This window comes from Capra hircus, chromosome 5 (assembly GCF_001704415.2).
Source record: "Capra hircus breed San Clemente chromosome 5, ASM170441v1, whole genome shotgun sequence".
Lineage (NCBI taxonomy): Eukaryota > Metazoa > Chordata > Mammalia > Artiodactyla > Bovidae > Capra > Capra hircus.
This window is the reverse complement of record NC_030812.1, coordinates 61,407,471-61,426,783: the sequence shown is the minus strand read 5'-3', so window position 1 is coordinate 61,426,783 and position 19,313 is coordinate 61,407,471. Positions and strand designations below refer to the sequence as shown.

The 19,313-nt window shown below is 34.4% G+C and overlaps 1 protein-coding gene across 5 annotated transcripts in view; it reads right to left on the bottom strand.

Moving 5' to 3' along the window:
* Positions 1-19,313, bottom strand: part of TMPO (thymopoietin) — a 28,644-nt gene that overhangs the window by 2,672 nt on the left and 6,659 nt on the right. The window contains exons 2-8 of one of the 5 annotated variants that reach the window (XM_018048132.1): positions 16,025-16,151; positions 13,739-13,897; positions 8,428-8,525; positions 2,356-2,475; positions 2,161-2,256; positions 1,627-1,737; positions 579-667 (exon numbers count right to left, since the gene is read on the bottom strand). In XM_018048132.1, the coding sequence (XP_017903621.1) occupies positions 579-667; positions 1,627-1,737; positions 2,161-2,256; positions 2,356-2,475; positions 8,428-8,525; positions 13,739-13,897; positions 16,025-16,151 (800 nt within the window). Of the gene's footprint in view, positions 1-578; positions 668-1,626; positions 1,738-2,160; positions 2,257-2,355; positions 2,476-8,427; positions 8,526-10,050; positions 12,729-13,738; positions 13,898-16,024; positions 16,152-19,313 lie in introns of those variants that run through there. The other 4 variants (XM_018048133.1, XM_018048134.1, XM_018048135.1 and 1 more) reach the window with 4 other exon arrangements.

The window sequence follows — 19,313 nt, the reverse complement described above, 5'->3', positions numbered from 1 at the left end:
AAAATAATTATTCAGAGTATTATAAATAGTCACTAAATTTGCCTTTTTAAAGGTTTTTCAGAGCTAATACATTTACGAGATTAAGAGGAAAAAAATAAAAGATAGTTTGGTTGTGATTCCCCCGTGAGGAAATAATTTAACAGATATCTAAAAGCAGTCTTTTCAATTGGTAAAGAGAAACACTCAGGAATAAAACTGATTTCCTTCTTGTTTGCTTTCAGTTTAGATTTAAAAATAAGAACTAAATAATAGGTAAACTGATTTACTGACAACCCTTCAGCTTAACAAAATTTAATTTTGGAATTGACTCAACTTTCAAGAATATGAACTAGTTAGTGCTTAGAAGAATTAAAGAGCTCCCAGAAAGAACACTTTACTTCTGAGAACAGAGGCACAATAATTTTGTGAAGAATTAAAATTTCCGATTATATATGAATATATAAAATAATTATGTTGTATACCCTAAGTTTATACAATTTTAATGTGTCAAATATACTTCAATAAAGGTGGGAACAAATAAATAAATAACAATGCCCTAATAGAATACGTTATATACTTGTTTCAGTGTATGTGAATACCTAATTCCTGTTGGTGTAGCTGCTTCAAAGGGAAACATTTCCTTAAGAATATCCCTTTCTACTCTTCTTTCCTCTGTTTTTTCTCCCACCTATCAAGAAACAAACAACCACAAGTTAAAATTTAAATGCACAGATTAGAACATAATTTTAAACAGAAGTTACAGAGAACAGAATGCACTTAAATCTATCCAACTTTTACAACTGCCATTTTAAAATTCATTATTGCTTAATTATCCATGCATTTCCAAAGCTCTTCAAATTTCCTCAGTGTGAAGATATGTTTATGTTGTGGAATGGGGATCACACATTCAAAAACAAAAAAATAAAATTCAACAGCTAATATGGCAGTGTTAAGTTCCCTCTGATGCTTTTCATTAGCATTAAAAGTATATTGTTTCTTCCTGTTAATTTTGTAATAAAACAAATGATCAAATATAGAATACATAAAATTAAGATAGTTAACAAATTTTAGTATATGCTTTTAACTACAGTCAATCCAGTCTTCCTAACTTAAGAAACAAAATGATTTTTTAAACAACCCGATTGCTTTGCTAAATTACCGTTATGCCCAGATCAAAATAACCTTTGATGAAGAATCATTAAAATTATATCATGCAGTTAGTACTTTAAAAAGCTTAATTTTGTAAGAGTTAATTCAAGTATTATACAAAGGCACTATAAAGTCCCAATACCTGACCTTTCAATGAAAGATAGTATAGCTTCCCCCATAGCCCAAGTAACACCTTCAACTCAGATCCATTTTAACAGAGGACATATTAGAAGCAGCACATAAATAACCACTCCCTTGAAAAATGGAACTTAAAGAGGCACATAGTAGCAAGAGGATAGTATTAGCATGTCATACTATATTAGTTACTTTTCACTGTCACTAATAAAGTATGCCTTCAAGATAATATATGCACATATACAGACACACACACCCCACCCAATTAAGAAAGCACCACTCCCTCCCACTCCAAACAACAAATATAAATATTTCTTCATTAAAAGATCAATGATAGCATCGATCTAAATTTTATTCATTTACTTCAGCTCTTGTCAATGGTTTCTTTGGTGTTCTTCTGGGTATGTCTGAGAATTCAGTGATTGGCAGAATAGGAGCTGCATGCTTGAAATTTCCAGTCACCCTATTGACAACCTGCCAAGATTCAAATTATTCAGACTCAGAATTATCCAAACAAAACAAAGACAACGTTAAAAGAAAAAAAAAAAGATAGTCGATTTCTATAATATTTGAAACTTTCCCTTAGTAAAAATTTAGGCATAAAAACCTAAAATAACTATTCAGTGTTTCATATGTGAAGGAAGCCTTATCATTCTTTAAACATGTTAGCAAAAAAGTATCCTTATAACACTAAGGATTCTTGAACAATGAACTATATATATATTTAAGTGGCTATATTGAAAAATTCTAAAATTCAGAATTTATATGGGGGAAATGAATCTAAAGTATGCTTAAAAACATTTAAGTTTGAAGTTTGTCAAAATTTACCACCTCCCCAATTCTAATTAAAGGGTAATTTACAAAAAATACCACTTGTATATTATGAAACATATTTACTAAGGTTTCGTTGCTTGAAGCCATTATAGTTTCAGCTATGGGAGTACTCTCTGAAATTACTGCACCATCTATACGAAAATGTTCTGAAGTTTCCACCTGTTAGTTTGAAAAAAAAATAAAAACAATAAATATAAAATAACCACTAAGACCCTACCAATCTGAAAACCCAATTCTAGGCAGTAAGCCTTGCATCACCCTTTTCCTCGGAGTTCTTCTTGACCCTCTTGTAGATTCCCTAGTTAATGCCTGCAGAGGTCCGCCTTTTGAAGATCCACTTGTCCATTCAGTCTCAGTTACTCCAGCTTGAGAATAGCTCTATTCAAGCATCGACACATTAAAAAGTCATATTCTAACATCAAAACCTTAATAATGATGGCCATATTAGCCCACTAAGAATCCATTAAGTTTCTAAATGCCAGCATTTGAAAATAACACTCTGCCTTCCAAGTATCACTAAATGTAATGACTGAACAGATATGCAGGCACCAGAAAACACTGAAAATATGGTAGAGTCCAACTAAAGGAGCTCACATATTATAATAAAAGTGAGGGTGGGGGAACACATTAATTTATCACTGGCTCCTTTTGTGATGTGTTGTTCGCTATATGGCTCCAGTATCATAGCTGCATCTCTGGCTGTCTAAACAAAAAGCAGGCTGATCACGACTTGTAAGAAAGTCATTTATTATATATAAGAAGCTAATTCCCTTTTAAAAACAAAACATACATTTCATAATTGTTAGAACAGATTAAACATTAGTCTTATTGTGTGGTTAGGACTATTTAAATAGAATCACGTGAAAAGCACTAGATTAGTGCCTCTACTTGAAGTTTTTGTTAAAATGTAGATTCTGATTCAGTAGCTCTGGAGTAAGGTTTGAGAGTCTACATTCGAAGTATCATCTTATTCAACTTTGAAACCTCTATTACCAGAGGATTCTTTTAAATTCTTTTAACTAGGGTACGCCCATAAATGATTAGTTATACTAGAATATGCCTAAATTGTCACTTCTGCTTTTAAGCTAATATTTTATATAGATAAGCGATGTTTTTATATCCAAGTTAGTGTCTACTGATTTTAAAGACAGAAATATATTTTACTCTTATCTTAGGACAAGAATAGTCATCCAGTAAGTAAGTTCATTTGGCTGGAAGCATTACTACCAAAACACCACAAGGTACACACTTTGTCTCACACACCTGGTTTTGTATTTATCTCTATTTGGAACTTTCCCCCTTTGACTCATAATCTGAACCTTTGGGTTTCTTTTCCTACTACCAATAGGAAAAATCTGCTGAATGTAAACAATGTCAGTCAAAAGACAAATCTGTAAACAAATTACACACATATATAATGTGTGTGCATGTGCTTTGTTGCTCAGTCATGTCTGACTTTATGACCCCACGGATTGTATCCTGTCAGGCTCCTCTGTCCATAGATGCTTCTTAATAGTTAAAATTTCTGGTTATCTGAGTAGCATGGAACACCAGTTTTAATCTGAGGTTCTCAATCCTGGTGGCACAGTATCATCTAGGAAGCTTTTAAAAAACACCAAATGTCCCAACCCCACCTTTGACCAATTAAGTCAGAATCGCTTCTAGACTGGCCTGGGCTTAACAAAATTTTATAGCTCAAAGGGATTCTAATCTGTAGCCAGGGTTGAGAATAACTGGTTTAAGACAATGTAACTGACTTATTATGCATTTCAAAGTCAAGTATTTTTTTTCAAACTAATTCCAACACTGCTGCTTCTTTAATAATCAATTAATTGCTCAAGGCCAATAAAAATAATGAGTACTTTAAAAAGACCAAATATTTTACCTATAACCATAAAGGTAAATGAGTGAAGAATCATCCTTTTCCCTTAAAACTGGTTATTTACCAAATTCCATGAGTTTCCATTTGTTTTATTCCAAATAAATAACTGAGATAATCTCATCAAAATTTTACCAAACATCTACTGAAACTATTACAGTTTATACAAAAAAAAAGTTTACATTTTAAAAATTAGTTATCTTTGACAGTAAAGGCCAAGTTCCATATAAAGATTTTAAAATTTTCTTTCCTGGAAGAAAACACAAGAAACTTACTGGTTGCCTATGGGAATAGCTGGCAACAGGGTAAGGAAGGACATTCTTCACTATAAATTATTTATGCTTTCTCTGGATCAGGTTTATTAAGTTCTCTGCTTGAGGACTGTCAACCAATTTTTATTAGTTCTTGACTATCACTATCTAATTTATTTAGAATTAATCATCTTCACAGAAAACTATCTTTCACAGTGAAAGTTAGTTTTCTGTGAAGATGATTAATTCTAAAAAAAGAAAATTTTTTTCTACCAGAATCCACTATGAAACAAGTGACTTTCAGAAGTATAAAAAAAAACAAATTACATTCAGTAATATAACTACTTCAAGTAAGATGGACCAAATAATTACTGACTGAAGAATCTCATTGTTAACAAAAAATCTATCAGGTAAAAAGTTATTCAGAAGACATTAGGTAGTTGAGGCACATGAGAATGCAGGAACTAGGTTATTAAGGGAGGCTATATAAACCCCACTCAGTAAAAATACAAGCTCTAAACAAATTTATAACTAGTTTATAAAAAAGATAATCAGGATAATTAAAATCCACCTTACTAAGAACTACTGATTTAGGTAAAACATGACCAATATGGTTACTCATATTAACATCAAGAAACAAAGCAAAAATGGCACCATATTCCTCCAGGACGGAAAGATACTCTTACACAGTACTTGTGGGAATTGAAAATGCTTCAACTTTTACACAGGGGAATTTGCTAGCATCTAGAAAAACTGCCCAGTAATTTCACTTCTAGATTTCATAAACTGACTAAAACATGCTCGTTGGTTCACCTTCGCATTATTCAGAATACCACATAATGGAAAACAATCCAAATATCCACCAAAGGAAAGCTGGTGGTTGAATAAATTACAGAAAATCCATAAAACGCAATACCATGCAGTGGTACAAAGCAATGAGGAGGATGGCTCTACTATATCCTGTTATGAAGTGACTCCCCAGGATGTGTTCAGATTAAGAACAGAAAGACAGAAATGTGCAGTGTAGGCTGTCTTTTTTATAAGGAGGCGAGTGTATATAATAATAAAGAGATAAATGTATTATTTATCTGTATTTAAAATAACAAAAAACAACCAAAATTTAATAGAAATAGTAACCTATGAATAGAAAGAACAAAGACAGAAGCCAGATTTCTGACTCTTCTTTTGCCCAAATAAAACCACATATATTCTCAATAATTAAAAAAAAAACAAAAACCACCAAAGGACAAAAAAATTCTTTCAAGTGACTTTAAGCATAATATTTTGATTTTATATCCTTGACATAAAAACTGCCCCCAATCTGAAACTGTAATTAGCAGTTTTACTATTAGTAGTAAATAGCATTATTTAGAAACATAAATATAGTGAAAATTACATAAGAAGCTATTAAGAACCAAGATACTCAGCATAATAGAAGAGAGTCAGAAGTTTATAAGACCTAGAAAATAGCCTACATTCAAGTTTCTCAAGTTGAGAAACTCATGACCTATTTTCTCTTTCTAAAAAATAAGTATTCCTAGCTCTACTCAGGCGTCCCTAGTGGCTCAGACAGTAAAGAATCTGCTTGCAATGCAGGAGACCTGGGTTCGATCTCTGGGTTGGGAAGATTTCCTAGAGAAGGGAATGGCTACCCACTCCAGTATTCTTGCCTGGAGAATTCCATGGACAGAGGAGCCTGGCAGGCAACAGTCCATGGGATCGTAAAGAGTTGGACACGACTGAGCAACTAACACTTCCACACTTTCACTAGCTCTACTCACTGAGAAAGCCCAGAACAATGACAACCCAGCAGGAAAGAACTCCCTGGCATCCAGGTTGTAGGTAGGTCCCAAATAATATTTTTCACTAAAAAGATTAGGAGTTCTTTGGAAAAAATGACTGACTTATAAGAGGCAGGAAATATAAATGAGCCCAGAACTTCTTACTGTGCCAGAAAACAAGAAATTATCAAAGACGAATGGGGTCAATAAAAGACAGAAACCAACTCAGTAATTCCCAGCAGCTACAGATGGCATAATTTGAACATGAAAAAAATAATGACTGCAATTGATCATATATCAAATATATAAAAACCATACTAGTAAAAACATATTATTGATCACCTTTCAAAATGACTAGGGCACTTAACTTGAAAACTGGCAAATAAAAGGCATGTAAGCAGTTATCCTGGCTCTCCTACATGAATTTTATTTCCAAGTAACTAAGCAATTCACAAGGGGAAGTTCTTTATAAAGGAATTCTAGTTATATAGGTAAAAATACAAGTCACATCCCAAGTATTAGTTGTGGCTAGAGGCTACTTAATGAATAGCAGATATAACACATTTCCATCATTACAGAAAGGTCTATTACATAGCCCCACTAAAAGTTTAACTCCCAGTCTATTGGAAATACAGGACATAAAAGAATGACCCTTGAAGAAGCAATCTGCCAAATCCACAAAGTGAGAAATTCTGTAGAGAACTAATCTTGTTTCAGCACCAAATAAATGGAGGGAGGGAAAACAGTTACAGCGGAAATAGCTACAGACAAGACAAACCCTAAAACACCGAGTGATATGTGGAGTTTGTATGCAACTTAATTCAAGTAATTCAATCATAAAAGAGACACTTCTGAAACTGGAGGTGATTGTATGAAGAATGTATAGAGCTTTGAACACAGATATGAAAGAATTATTTACACACACACACACACACACAATGCCTCTATCATTCCAAATAGAAATAAAATCCAGCTATTATCTTTTAGAGATATATACTGAAATACTGACATTTTAATGTGTGAAATGAGAGGTGGTTGGAGATTCGTTTTAATACACTTCAGCAACAAACAACAAAACCAAAAACACTAAAAACACTGCAGGGTGCAGATGAAGATAAAACTGGTAAAATGTTAACTGTTGAGGTTCTGTGAATGGTCAATTAAACTCTTTCCTCTACTTTTCTATACAATTTAAATTTTGTATAATAAAGCCATCATCTAAATCCTGCCTGCCATCTCCTAAATGTACTTTCTCCTTTCACTATCTATCCTGTCCTTTGATTTAGATGCCTCAAGTCAAACAATTACCCCTTGAACCATATTTAATACCATCCTCCCAACCTCAACCTCCTTTTAACCTGGTATTTGACAAATCAAGGCATTCTTGTTAGCACTACACCATCTTGCCTACATTAACTGGACCAAAGTTCTCCATGTCTGTCTATTTCAGTGCTCTTCACCAGATCTTCCTAGTTTCTCTTGCTTTGTTATTTCCTTATTCTTCAGTGTGCCCCTGCAGCTCTTCCCTGGCCATAACAGATAAAAGGACAAAATATTCATTCCAGTCTTTGTTCAATATTAAACAAAATCTTCTTTCATTCAAAGTTCTATACATTGTCCATACAGTCACTAAGCTTGTTGCTAACAAACAGATCCAATATTCAACCTAATTACATCAAACTAAGAGAAACAGGGCTTAGGAAATCAATAACACTTCCACTGAGGATGTGTGACTTAAAAAATGACAAAGGAAGAATGAAAAAGATAAACAGTCAATGAGACAGAAAAATGATAGGCAAAAGAACTTTAGGGATAGATCAATCCTTGATTAGTTAATACTTTGTAAACTGAATTCATTTATATCTGTGCTTAATTTTCCCTTAGTTTCTATATTTTCCTTTTGGAAAACTGCACCTTACCTCCCCTATAAAATGATGAATTTTCATCTAGAATAAGGAAAGAAAACAGTATGGTCTTAGGACCAGACTAGCTTCAGAACTAAGGGGAAAGCCACAGAATATAAGACAAAAAGAAAAGCAAAATCAAAGACCTAGAAACAGACACAAATATGAAACCATTACCCTGCCTTTTATCATAACAGAATTCCTCAGGGGTTTCCACCTTTTAAAAATACTGGCATTTCTCTTAAAAAGACAACATGACTGGCTCTGAACCATGCTTAGCACAGAATCAAACACAAATGAGACATTTGCTAAACACAGCTTTTGCAGTAAACACAGGATACCCTACTGACAGAACACAAAAAGTTTAGACTTCCAGAGTCATTTAATGAACACTTTATTATTGAATGTGCTGGATTCTGGGTGTCAACTATTAACTACAGGCTGGGACACAGGCAAGTTAAGTGTTGTAGCAGATTACTTACACCTGAATACAGTGATCATAAAGCTAGAAATACCTGATTGTGCTCAACTCTTCTTTGCTTGAGTGTTACCGGAGTCTTTGCTCTGCCTTTCAGTGGTTCTCTCTTCTCAAGCTTGAGCTCTATTTTAGAGTCTGGAAATAACATTGGAGAAACCGTTACTCTCTGAAGTACACCATAAACTGTGTCATCCTAACATTACTTGGAACCCTGGTTTTTAGTTTCTGTCGGTATTATCTCAATAGACCCAAACTGGTTAACTGCAATATCTGTCTTGAAAAACTTTTCTTTCTCATCCTTATTTTATTCCATTTTTATGTCATCCACTCCATAATATGACCACCACTTCTTCCTATTTACTCTTTTTTTCTCCCCTGGGACTAACAGTCTGAAACAATGTAAAATTCCAGAGGCTTTTCACTGAAAACAATCTAGAAGTGAGAAAAGGACATTAAAAAACGCATAGTTACCATTTGTTTTGATACAGTGCATTATTATTATACAAAGGTTTTTAAATTAAAATTTAGAATGTGGAAGGGAAGGTGCTATAAGAATTTGAAGAATGAGAAAAACTTGTATGGTATCAAGCTGCTAACACAGTATTCTTGCCTGGAAAATCCCATGGACAGAGGAGCCTGGTAGGCTACAGTCCATGGGGTCGCAAAGAGTTGGACACTTTGTGAGTAATTTTTTTTGTCCCCAAGGAAGTATCTTATTCACAGAAAAGTACAACCAATCACCAGTCACTTCTCCTTCTTTCCATAATAAAGTAACATTTCTTTGAAGAGAAGCTAGTGTATATATTACTAAGCATATCACCATGATGGTTATTACCATAAGAATTCAAATACATGTATCTTTTTATATGGTTCAAAATCCCATTCTCCTAGTCTTGATTTTATCACCATTTGACGGGCTAGATTTTTCAAGAGACTGATAAAAATTTTAGGTAGCTTCCATACTTTTGTGGCCATTTATCAGTGTAACAAAATTAATGTTGTCACTTCTATTAACAAAAAAATAATTACTTTCTTATCAGAGACAGAAATGGAGTCAATTCTTAAAACAAAAGCTTTGTTTCCATGAAGTATGTGCCTTGCTAACTGTTTAGACTAGTACTAGTCACTCCAGTCTACTTCAAGTTTCCCCAAAATAGTGACTTTTCCTTTTTACTATGTCAGTTCAGATAGTTCCATCTTTATTTAGGATTAACGTATCAACTCCATCCCCCCACTTCCTAGTAATTCTATTAATGGCTCTATTATCTATGGGACAATCCTTAACAAAGTCTTTTGTCCGTTAACTCAGAATCTTAAGAATTAGAAAGCACAAAGTAAAGAACCCAACAGTAGTTAGCAGAAATTTGGTTACACAAATTCGTCATCTGGTTACAGACTAATTTCTCTTACAAACTTAAATTTCAATAGCTGATAAAAAACATGATCCTCATGAACTATACTTCAATTAAAAAAAAAACAAACCCACAGTCCTCAAATAGGAAAAAAAACCAATCTGAGTATTTTCAGCTATACCACTGGAATGTCAAGTGAGTTTCTATGAGGAAATGGAAAAGGCATGTTCATCCACAAGTATCTAACTTGTTGCAACTCCAAGAATAAAACACACATACAACATGTTTGTGGAGACCACACAAAACTGTTCCAATTTAACAACTTTATTGAATTTGCAGAAGCATTCTACAGTTACACATTAAAAAAAAAATCACAGAGTACTTAGTAGGTACATGTATACATGTACATTTCAAAAGACAAATAACAAAATTACTCCCAGTAAGCTGCAAAGATGGACAGGTTAATCTAAGAATATAGTAATAGCTGTAAGTCCCAAGAGACTGCATTTTGCTTATACTTAATCTACTATTTTCCATAAAAATACAAAGAAATTCAATAATCAAGTGCTTCTACAATTAGACTCTCTCATCTTACAATCATAGAAATGAAAACAAAGAATATACTGCTTTATATTGACACACAGAAACTGGTATACAGTATGATTTCTTATAACTTAAAAAAAAAGCTAATAAAGTTGCTTTGAAAATTTAGCTTAGATTAAGCCAAATCATCCATGAATTACTATACACCTTAGGAGTGTAAGTTCCATCTTTCTTACTTCACCTGACTATAGTTTTACAGTTATGGTGAGACTGCAGTATCCCAGAATACTATTGGTCTAGAGCAGTATTTCTCAAAGTGTGGTCTACCAACTGTTTGCTACCAGTCCATGAAAAAATGAGGCATTTGCACTGGAATGTAAATCAGCACTCTGTCTTTCTCAATAAAATTTTACCTCAAAAATAAACCCTGTCATTGGTCTAGATTCAAATTCTGGTACATGCTTATCTTATCTGTGGATAAGTAACAGTTCGTAGACTGGCACTTTGAGTTGCACTGATTTGGAATATTATGAACAATACTGCAGACATCAGCAAAAACAACACAAGTGAGAAGAGAAAATATGTAGATAAGTTCTGGAAAGCAAAGACATATTTAGTAATATTTAAACCATGAAGACTCAACTTATAATCTAGTTAATGGAATTTTCTTAAAGAGCTATAAGAAAACCTTAAAATCTTAAAATAGGAACAACTATTTGAGAAAAAAAATATGATCTAGAAAAGCTTTAAATTGTTAGTCTCATGCTTTCTATATATCCAACTTTAAAAAAAGGCAGTTATATGAAGGCAATTACCTTTATAGTGCAATTTAACTGGTAGAAGTTTGACAGTTTGGCATAAAAGTATTTCAAATTCCTAGAAAAGCTGCCAAGTTCCCCATATTAAAGATTACATAGATGTTTTTATTATTAATTTTACTAGTGTTTATTTCCATGCTTTTTAATTACTTTGAGTACTTCTCTTCCAAATAATGTTCCACCGTTAAAGGGCGCAACAGCCAGCTTATTCTTAGAAGCTGGATTCATTTTGCAATCCTTTAGCCAGAGATGTCGGCGGCCTAAAGTGGAAGATCCCATGGTATGGGCAGCCATCTTTACCTCATCAAAGGCAGCTTCACAAAGGAATGAGGCTGCATCATATGCTCTGCTTAGCAATCCAAGTGCCTGTTGCGTGCAACTAGGATCTGAGCTAAGAATTTGTGCAGCCTGACTAACGTCTGCCTGCAGAGCCCGAACTACAAAGGCAGTGTGGGTTGCAACCTGCAATGCTGATGCTGCAGCTTCATAGGTTCTACAAAGTGCTAAGTCCAACTCTTTATCACAGGACTCAGTAGAAGCTGCCCGAATACCCGCTGGTGCAGTGGCATGAGAAATAAACTCTAGGATTTCATCATCTACTTTTGGAACTGATAATATCCGTGTTGCCTCTCTAGAAGAAACTGGATACTTGCATGCCAATGAAGGCAGCTGCCTATCAATTTGCTGCCACTCCTCTTCAATTACTTTTAAAATAGATTCATGGAAGGGGAAAGATAGTTCGGGGGCATCTATTTTATCATGCTGTGACTGCTTAGACATTTCTATGCCTAAAGTAGTGAGCGAGTGAGAAACAACAGTTTTTGCAAAAGACATCAGTTCAGATCCAGGTGTATTTTGAAATGTTACAAAGGAACCTGAATCCTTTTCCTCTACTGACTTTTCACTGAATCTCGGTAATTTTCGTGGAGGAGATGATGGTTCAGTTTCTTGAACATTAGATGGACCAATTCTCTTCCATGTATTTTCTACATTGAGAAGGGGTGTAGAGTTAGAAGTCCCTGGCAAACTACCTCCTCCACCCTGGACCAATAGAGAATTGACATAATCTCTGATTGCCCTAGCAAGTGGTGGAGAAATTACTTGTGATTGCTCAGACTCTTCTAGTGCTTTCCTTTCACTGGAGAGAACTGAATGATCTGAACCACGGGACCTCTTGGTACATACTGGCTGAATTCCACTTTTCTCTCCAAAGTAAATATTTTCTACTGTGTCTTTATAGCAAGTACTGGTGGTTTCTTTAATCAATGAAGGAGAAGCTGCAGCAGAGACCAACATGGCAGCGAGTTCATGCTGAGGAGATGACGAAGAACTTTTCTCTAAACATCTATCATGGCTAGACTTGGAGGAAAGAAACCTCCCTCCAGAGGCTAACTTTTGGTCCCTGTCAGGCAAGGTTGTGGCAATAAGAGGTTCCCTAGGTAGGTCTCCCTTAGAAGAATGTACTTTCTTAGCTGCCTGTTGTTCTGTCCTGCCCAGAGGAGGACGGGTGGAGATTTCAGGAAAAGAAATAGCCTGAAAAAATCCACCAGAGGCAGTAGTTGGAAGTTCAGAAAAAGGAACAAAATCCCTAGTGGACTTCGCTTTCTTGTGTTCTTTCTTCTTTCCTGTAGAGGCAAAAGAGGCAGGAAGTTTAAGCATTACTTGTGTTTAATCTGATTCTACTCTCTGCCTCTTTGCTAACATAGTGGTGTTGAAGGAAAAGACTATATTTCATATTCAGAACAACCAATCTGACAGATTGCGCCCTGACAGGCAATGCTTATAGAGATATAAGCAATTTGAGTCATTACATAGTCATGAGTTAACAAACAAGTCATATGAATTAAAAATTTCTAAGTGTCAAGTGGTCATATTTTAAAAGGTTGTTTATTTCACATACTACTTGAAAAATATTTATATACCACAGCCAATTTTCCTTAAAATAGCCCACAAAAAATATGTCAAATTTACTATAGTTGTCTTGAAATCAGATCTTCTAGCAAAAATTACAAATTTAAATGCATATCAATAGAGAACAGAGAAAACATGCCATATGTAAATACTACTGCTATATGAGAAATAAACCAGACATATGTAATACATCAAGAAAAGATTTTAGTAATATAACACGGAATAAAGAAAAACAAGTGGCAAGATTTAGCATGATACCACACTGATTTTTTAAAAAGTACAAAATAATACCATAGGCAGATGTATATGAAAAAGTATTTAAAAATAGGCTGCAAAAATAAGGATCAAATTAATGATAGTGTTTGCTTCTGTGGAGACGTTATAGTGTTTGCTTCTGTGGAGACGTTACTCGGAAAGGGGTAAGCGGGAAAACTGTCTCTACTTGTAACACTTTTTCCTCTTAGAAAGATGAGACTTGCAGCAAAAAAGATAAGGATACTTGGCAATTTTATGTGACAAAAATCAGACATCTGTACTTTTCTGTTTCTTAGAATTCTCAACAAAAGGTATTAAATTACTTGGAGGACTAATGATAGGAGCAAAATCTACGTATATCTTGGTAATATTATCTAAAATTTTACCTTCTTCATGTTTATCATATCTGATGAATCTGAAAAATTTTTATTTTTTGATTATATAGTTTATTAACATCACAGAATTTTACCTTCTTCATTGTCACTGTATCTGTCAGAGTCATTACTTCCATTCTGTCTTGTGTTTTCCACTGAAGAAGAAATTGTTGGCAGAGGAGTAGAAGATCTAGATTCTGTTCCTTGTTCCCTCAGTTTCAACAGCTTCTTCTCATATAGTTTCCTGGTTGTTCCTGCATTAAGGCAGAACTTGCTTTATTACTTGTATTGTCTTGATTTAAGATTCAGCTCAGACATTATCTTTAGAAACATTAAAATATTACTTTCCACTGTTTCTTCTTCTAAACTTAAGTGCTTAAAATATTTTCTAAAACAGGTTTTTTCCTGAGATTTTAATACATGATTATAACAATGATTTTTTCTTTTTAGTAGCATGGGATACACAATAGATTGATTTAGCTTTTAAGGACATCCTACTACTGAAGAGCCACATATGACTGAGTACCTTTGATTGAAAAGTTTTGAACTTTGTGTAATTTTTCTAGTACTATGTAGTGAGTGTTGTCACTTTAGTCGTGTCTGACTTTTTGTGACGCTATGGACTGCAGCCCACCAGGCTTCTCTGTCCATGGGATTCTCCAGGCAAGAATACTGAAGTGGGTTGCCATTTCCTCCTCAGGGGTCTTCCCGACCCGGGGATAGAACCCACATCCCCTACATCTCCTGCACTGGCAGGCAGGTTCTTTACCACTAGTGCCACCGTAGTATTTGCCTTTGTAGAAAAATGTTTATAAACAGACTGTACTCTAAACTATTATGATTTAAACCCCACAATTCTAAGAGATTAATATGCCTATAAAAGGCCATTCAGTTATGGAAAAAGCCCTATAAGTCAGATTTTTAAAAATTCAATATATTTGACACACAACATAGTAAACTTAAGATGTTAAATCATAAATATACTGCTGTAGTAAAAATAACCTTTTATGGGAAATGTGTTATAAACAGAAATTACACACCAATTAGATAGCAAAATAAAATTGATTATAAATAATTTAGTTAAACATCAGTGACAACTTAAAACCAAAAATAGTTTTACACTAATGTATGTCTTTCCCTGATTTCTATAAGAGGAATAAAATGATAAACATGTTTTCTGGAAACAATGTGCATTTCAGAATGCTATGTATAAAAGTAGTCTTAAGAGGAAAAGCTGGGGAAGGGGAAATAGCTGTACTTAGTGTTTCAGTTATATAAGATAAATAAGTTCTAGAAATCTAAGTATGGCTTGGGCTATAGTTAACAATACTATATCACATCCTTGAAATTTGCTAAGAAGGTAGATCTTTGCTCTCACCACACATATGAGAAAACCGTATGAAGTGACAGATATGTTAATCAGCCTGATTACGGTGATCATTTCACAATGTACAGTAAAACAGCAAGTTGTATACCATATATGTATAACATCTGTTTGTCAATTACACCTCAATAAAGCTGGGAAAAAAACAAACAACTGGCATATCAACATGCAATTTAATATGCTTGATACACAATACACAGGTTCCAGCATCTCCTTTTATAATTTTAAATGAAAAATATAAAAAGTGTATTCATTGTCTGTTTCTAATTATATTAATAGGCTTACTATCATGCATTTGGAAGCAGTACATTCTTATTTGCAACTACACCTATAGATAAAAACTCACAAATCTACAGAATTCAAAATTTTATATAACTTAGAAGATCAAATAGAACTTTCTCATCTTTAGTTTATTGCCAACACCCTCCAAAATTAAGGCATATCAGCCTTGCAAACTTAATGACTTAACAATAACCAAATGATGAAAATCCAGGGTATTTACTTTCAAGTTTTCTCTTTTCAGTTTGTTCTTTAGGGTATCCTTCTTGAATTACAATTAAGATAAGACTTTTTAAATCGCATTTTTAATGGTAACTAAAAGGGGGTACTATGCTGGGAACTGAATAACTTGAGTTATATTAACAAGTCTGTCAGTAACTTACTGATTTGGATTAATCTGGCCAGCTATGTTACCTCAGATTTTCCTCAACTGTTATATAAGACCCATTATGTCTCACCAAGCAATATGATATGGGCACAAAACAAAACAATCGCAACAGAGTAATCTTGAGGATTATATAGTTAAGATTATATAGTTCAGTTACCTAATTATATTTTCCCCCATCTATATTTACATTTAGGGAAACTGAAGTCCTGGTCATAAAAATAATTAATGACAGACAGGCCCTTAGAACAAAAACTCTACCTGCTAGACAAGAGGGGAAAACAATTTGGGGGACTGCTTCATAAAAAGATACTTGAAACTTAATCAGCTTACCCACAATAGGACCAGGGTTCACTCCGTATTTCACAAGCTGATCCAGAAGATCTTCATTAGAGAGCTCTGTTACATCTAGATCATCTTTATCTTCTGGTCTGGGTTTATCAGTTTTCTTTGTGGCTTTCTGTAAACAAAGTCCAGTTATCAATTTCTAATTAAAATTTCCAAATTAAGAAATTTTCATTTACTATATAACAGTGCATATAACAAACATGCAAATTTATCTTCAGGCTAACTTATACTACAATAGGGCTTAGCAATTTGATTAATTCAAAAGCAACTCATTATTCAAAAGTATTTTGTAAGTTCAATTATAATTATACAAACCTAACAAGGCAAGCAAGTAACTCAAATTTTAGTTATTACTGTTAAAACAGTCAATTTTGGTTAACTTATCTAAGAAGAGGTGATGGTACCAAAAATTTCAAAGAGCAAGTCTGGGTCTGAACATTTTCATTCAGATATTCGTAAATAACAATTTACTACTGGCTTTTCAATAATTCTTGACAGTTTAAATCAGCAAACTTTAGACTTTACCATAAAGATTTAATCATGTTATGCATGAAAATGATTTCTTTCAAACAAGCATACTGGAATTTAAGAAGCCCAAATGGATATTCTTTTTGTATATAGTGACTTTAGTAGCCAGTTTTTTGACACATGAAGGAAATCAGACTTTATGAATACCTATCACCTCTGTTACTGCTTTGTTGCCACACAATCTACATGACCATTTCACTAAGACTAGCTGAAAAATGTGGAATAAACGCAGAGAAACAAATTTAAAGGTGGTTTTTAAAATAATTTAAGGAATAGCATTATTTACTGGAAAAACTATATAAACTTCCAAGGTTAAACAGGGGAAGGAAATGAAAGTCTGGTTACCTTTTAGGGTTGTGGCAAATAGCTTCACAAATGGCTCAGTAATCCCAGAAGGCATCAGAGTACTGAATATAAATGGTTGTTTAAATAATGGCCACAAATATCAAAGTCAATGTAGGCCCAGATTACTATTTAAGGCACAAGAGTCAATACTGCATCCTAGAAATACTTTATGCAAAATGGTGAAAATCATAAAGTTGTATGGGCTGTTTACTTTTCCAATGATGTGGAGGGGCAAAGAAAAGCCAGGCAAATAATGTACTAGAATTTGTTTTTCAACCAAATAAAAATGTGAAATAACTTTATATAAAGAGCATAAGTTATGACCAACCTAGACAGCATATTAAAAAGCAGAGACATTACTTTGTCAACAAAGGTCTGTCTAGTCAAGGTGGGTTTTTCTAGTAGTCACGTATGGATGTGAGAGTTGGACTATAAAGTAAAGCTGAGCGCCGAAGAATTGATGCTTTTGAACTGTGGTGTTGGAGAAGACTCTTGGGAGTCCCTTGGACTGTAAGGAGATCCAACCAGTCCATCCTAAAGGAGATCAGTCCTGGGTGTTCATTGGAAGGACTGATGCTGAAGCTGAAACTCCAATACTTTGGCCACCTCATGTGAAGAGCCGACTCATTTGAAAAGACCCTGATGCTGGGAAAGATTGAGGGCAGGAGGAGAAGGGGACGACAGAGGATGAGATGGCTGGCTGGTATCACCGACTCGATGGACATGAGTTTGGGTAAACTCCAGGAGTTGGTGATGGACAGGGAGGCCTGGCGTGCTGCGGCTCATGGGGTCGAAAAAAGTTGGACACGACTGAGTGACTGAACTGAACTGAACTGAAAGAGCATAAAAAGAACAATGTCATCAACACAAGAGAAATTGTCAACACAATTTTTTAAGTGTCGGGAAAAATTACCAAGGGTACTTTTAGGAGGCTTTAAAATTGTACTCATCTAGGATCATCAAACTCAAATCTCAAGCAACCTACACCAGGTATCAAAATAGCTTCCTAGAGTCACTAAGAGTTCTAGATATCAAATCCTTGAATTCTTTACAAAAGGCTTTAAAAGAAAACCAAAAAGACCTAATCCTGTCACCTACTTGAATTTTCCAAATAGATTGGGAAGAAAAACTCCATTGTGTAACATAAATACTTTAGGTATAGATCACTTGTAGAAAAAAATTCCTCCAACCACAAGGATATTCAAATTCTCTTAACATCTATGAATTTCAACGTCTGGATGCAGCCTGAGGTTTTCAAGAACTCTATCTTTGGTGCTCATCACATTCAATACTTAGTTTCTATTAGTTATCTGCACATATGCTTTACTTTTTCCAGATGATAAACTCCTTCAGTCTGGTCTGTTAGCAAAATCTCAGAACTTTTGGAAGAGTTGCCCCTATTTAAAAAAATCTTACTCCATTCTGAGTCCTAATCATGGGCCTGAGAATCTTTATTCTAATGTGTAGTTTAGATAATTTTGGATGCAGCATTTAAGAGGATAACACAAAACAGGAGTACTGTCATATTGTAACCCAAGCATCTGAAATTAAAAAGAGTGCCTGACATAAGAAAAGGTCCCTGATAGATGTTTCGTTGAATGAATGAATCAAAGTGCCATCCAATGAAGGGGAAATTAGCCAGTTATTAAAAAAAATCAATTTCTTATTAAGAAAGAACAAAGCCTTAGCAAACCCAAGCAGGAAACCAGCTTCCTTACATTTTCCTTAAACAGTGAAAAACTACAGCCGTACAAAGAAATTTTGAGTAAGAGGCCAATAAACTCGCATAAGGTAAGTCAAATAGTGCAGGTGTTCATATCACGACACCTGAGCTTTACTTTTAATGAAAAAAAAAAAAAGGTCCCAGAAAAGTAATGCCATTCTATGAAATATCAGATTTAATGAGAATATAAAAATTGGGAGTATACATATTTACCAAGTAGTGCAGTATACATGTTTATCAAACCAGCAGTTTCAACCAGGAAGAAGGAAACATTAGCTGCACCGATTTCTGCCTCCAACAAGCTTTGTTCCTTTAAGTAAATATGTAATCTGTTTCCTTTGGTCAAAAATATCAAGTACCAATCAGGTGCCAGGCACCACTCTCTAGTTTCTTCCCAACTACCAGACGATCTCTAATTTTTTTTTAACTTTTAAATCCAAAAGTTCTATATCACCTAATGAGCCACTCATTTAAATCTCTACCATTACCAGCAAAGATGCAGAAAAGTGAAAATGAAGTTGCTCAGTCGTGTCCAACCCTTTGCGACCCCATGGACTGCAGCCTACCACGCTCCTCTGTTCATGGGATCTTCCAGGCAAGAGTACTCGAGTGGGTTGCCATTTCCTTCTCCAGAGGATCTTCCCGAAGCAGGGATCGAACCTGGGTCTCCCGCATTAT